This window comes from Choloepus didactylus, chromosome 20 (assembly GCF_015220235.1).
Source record: "Choloepus didactylus isolate mChoDid1 chromosome 20, mChoDid1.pri, whole genome shotgun sequence".
Lineage (NCBI taxonomy): Eukaryota > Metazoa > Chordata > Mammalia > Pilosa > Megalonychidae > Choloepus > Choloepus didactylus.
Window position 1 is genome coordinate 37,640,371 of NC_051326.1, and position 2,994 is coordinate 37,643,364.

Consider the following 2,994-nt stretch of genomic DNA (forward strand, 5'->3'; position numbering starts at 1 on the left):
CCCCCAGATTGTGAATGTGTTCAAGGCTGGATTTATTTGGCTGCCAGGTGAGTTTTAGACTCTCTCAGCCCTTTAGGAAAAAGCAGGGAGTTGAAATCTTAAAAGTACCATAGTGCGGACAAAAAGTACCATAGTGCGGACAAGCCAGCCTCAAGCTACATGCCCTGGGGTGACTCCCAAAAGGAGGCAGGTGTTGCTCACACCAGTCTTACCTGTACCCACTACCAGATCTGAGCCAGACAGGGACAAGCCCCCAGAGCTAGAGGGAAGCATATGCAGCTTTACTTCATGTGTTAGGTTTGTAATGAACTGCTGGGCAAGTGGGCGTGTCCTGTGTTGTCAGATGCATTGGTATGAAGCATCAGGAAACACATCATATTGTCATCACTGGAATATTACAAGAATTGCAGCCATTGCTCGTTTACCTTTGGCTGCGTACTTGGAAACTTTATAAAGTGAACAGGCACATCTTTCACTCCAGTGTCAGCTTGCTGTGAAGACTGTCAGCTATGAGGATCTACTACGCTCTCTTTGCATTGCTCTTCTTATTCTTGATGCCTGTTCCAGGTAAGACGGGCCTGGGAAAGAGAGGGTTGAGTATGTAATACAGAGCCAGTCTCTCTCTATTCTTCAGGGAGACTTTAGACCAAGTAGGTTCTTTGAAAGGGAACTAGGGACTAGGAACTAGGTATTACCTTTTTTTTTTTCTTGTCAACACTTGTTATTCTTGTCTGTTTCATTTTAGTGCTATCTTAATGTCATTTTTTTTTATTTAGAGAAGTTGTGAGTTTTCAGAACAATCATGAATGAAATACATGATTCCCATTTACACACACACCCCAACACCTTGCATTGGTGTGGGACATTTGTTACAACTGATGATAGCACATTTTTATAATTATACAATTAATTAAAATCCATGGTTTAACTTATGGTTCACTGTGCAGTGTAGTTTCATGGATTTTTTAAAAAAATTTTATTCTGTTACCATATATACAATTGAACATTTCCCCCTTTTAATCAAATTCAGATACGTATTTCAGTGCTATTAATTGCATTCACAATGTTGTGCTACTATCACCACCAGCTATTACCACAACATTTCCATTATTCCAAATAGGAACTCTGTACATTTTAAGCCTTAACTTCCCATTCCCTATCCCCACTCCATCCCTTGGTAACCTATATTCTAGATTCTGACCCTATGAATTTGCTTACTTTAATTGTTTCAAAACAGTGAGTTCACACAATATTTGTGCTTTTGTGTCTGGCTTATTTCATTCAGCATGATGCCTTTAAGGCTCAACTATGTTGTTGCATGTATCAGGACTTCATTCTTTTTACAGTCGAATAATATCCCATTGTATATGTATACCACATTTTGTTTATCCATTCATCAGTTCATGTACACTTGAGTTGCTTCCGTCTTTTGGCAATTGTGAATATGCCACCATGAACATTGGTATACAAATATCTGTTTGAGTCTCTGCTTTCAATTATTTTGGGTATATAGTAGTAGCGGGATTGCTGGATTATATGGCAGTTAAAATGTATCACCTCATCCACTTCTTCATGGAAAGACCTTTTAATGAGACAGGAAGAAAATGATTTAAAAAATTAATAACAACAAGAAAGCTTGATTTATTCCAAGAACAGATGACAGATCTCCATTTATTAAGCTTAAATGATTGGGGAAAAGACCCTTTGGGCCACCTCAAGAGGCCTGGAGGGGCATGGCAGCCCCTTGCCCTTCCACGTGTGTCTATTCATATGAGAAGTTCTGGGGGCCCCACAATTTTTCCAATAGACTGTGTGTTCACAGCTGAGCTGCAGCCCGTAGAAACGGTTTATAGGTTTCTTTGTCCTGCCTGTTTTTTTAAACTCCTGATTTTATAGTAAAAAAATAAAAGAAAGACAACAGATCAGCTATTTAAGGAATTCCAAAAGCCTTGTATATGTATCAGAAGACTTCCTAAAACTTACCTTTGCTTTCTTTTGTTTCATTACAGGTGATGGAGCAATCATAAATAAATTACAAAGATATTATTGCAGAATAAGAAGTGGCCGGTGTGCCGTGTTTGGCTGCCTTCCAAAGGAGGAACAGATAGGCCGCTGCTCTGTGACAGGTCGAAAATGCTGCCGAAGAAAGAAATAAAAAATCCAGGAATATGATGATGTTGTAAAGTGGGAAAATGCCTCCTTAAAACTTATAAAATCAAAATCAAATTAAAGTTTTTTTCAAAAGAAATAGAAGCTTGATTTTTAAAAATTTTGTGGTTTTTGTTGTAGTTGTTACATAAGCAACTAAGAAATTGTTACTCTCTTTTAACACAAGTAAAGTACAGTCTGTAGAGAAATCTACAATGTGGCATCAACTTATTTTCCAAGGGTTATCAGGTCTACTTTTCTTTTGTAAACCTTGTACTCTCGCTGCGTCAAACTTCTTGTTCTTCCTCAAATACAGTTCTCCCACATCACAGGGGTTAGGGGTGTGGCACCCAGGGATCTAGAAAATCCAAGTAAAATTTTTTTCAGTGTTTCAAGAAACTCCCTAGCTGCCTCTTAATTGGCAGATGCTGTATCTCCCATTACTTTTGGGTATATAGCTAGTATACCACTAGCAATATACCCAAAAGAATTTACATTGCATAAGCTAAACCTTTCTTTAAATTTTCAAACCATCCTTTGCTGGCCAGAAATCTGTAGGGGTAGACCCTTCACCTTCATTTTCCTTTAGGGAGCCCTATAAGTACTTAGCTTTTTCTCATATGATGCCAGAGTATACTGAATGCCTTTTTATAACAATTTTGCATACAAAAGAATTGCACTTTCTACTTGAGAGAGATGCAGATCTTGTGGTTTATGCAAATGCTTTGCAGTTGTTAATGTAGCTGCAGCAAGGACTTCACCGGCTTCTTCTCACATCTTCTATGTCTTCCACCAAACTCCCCCAAAATTCCCATTTAATTTCTTATGCCAATCCTTGATATATCA

At 38.3% G+C, this 2,994-nt stretch overlaps 1 protein-coding gene across 1 annotated transcript; it reads left to right on the forward strand.

Annotated features, from left to right (window-relative positions):
* The first annotated feature begins 448 nt into the window (after positions 1–448).
* LOC119516900 (beta-defensin 103A-like) lies at positions 449–2,193 on the forward strand. The gene is made up of 2 exons (XM_037813425.1): positions 449–567; positions 2,010–2,193. The coding sequence occupies exons 1-2, from the start codon at positions 510–512 to the stop codon at positions 2,153–2,155; spliced, it is 204 nt and encodes a 67-aa protein (XP_037669353.1). The 5' UTR covers positions 449–509; the 3' UTR covers positions 2,156–2,193.
* The last annotated feature ends 801 nt before the right edge of the window (positions 2,194–2,994 follow it).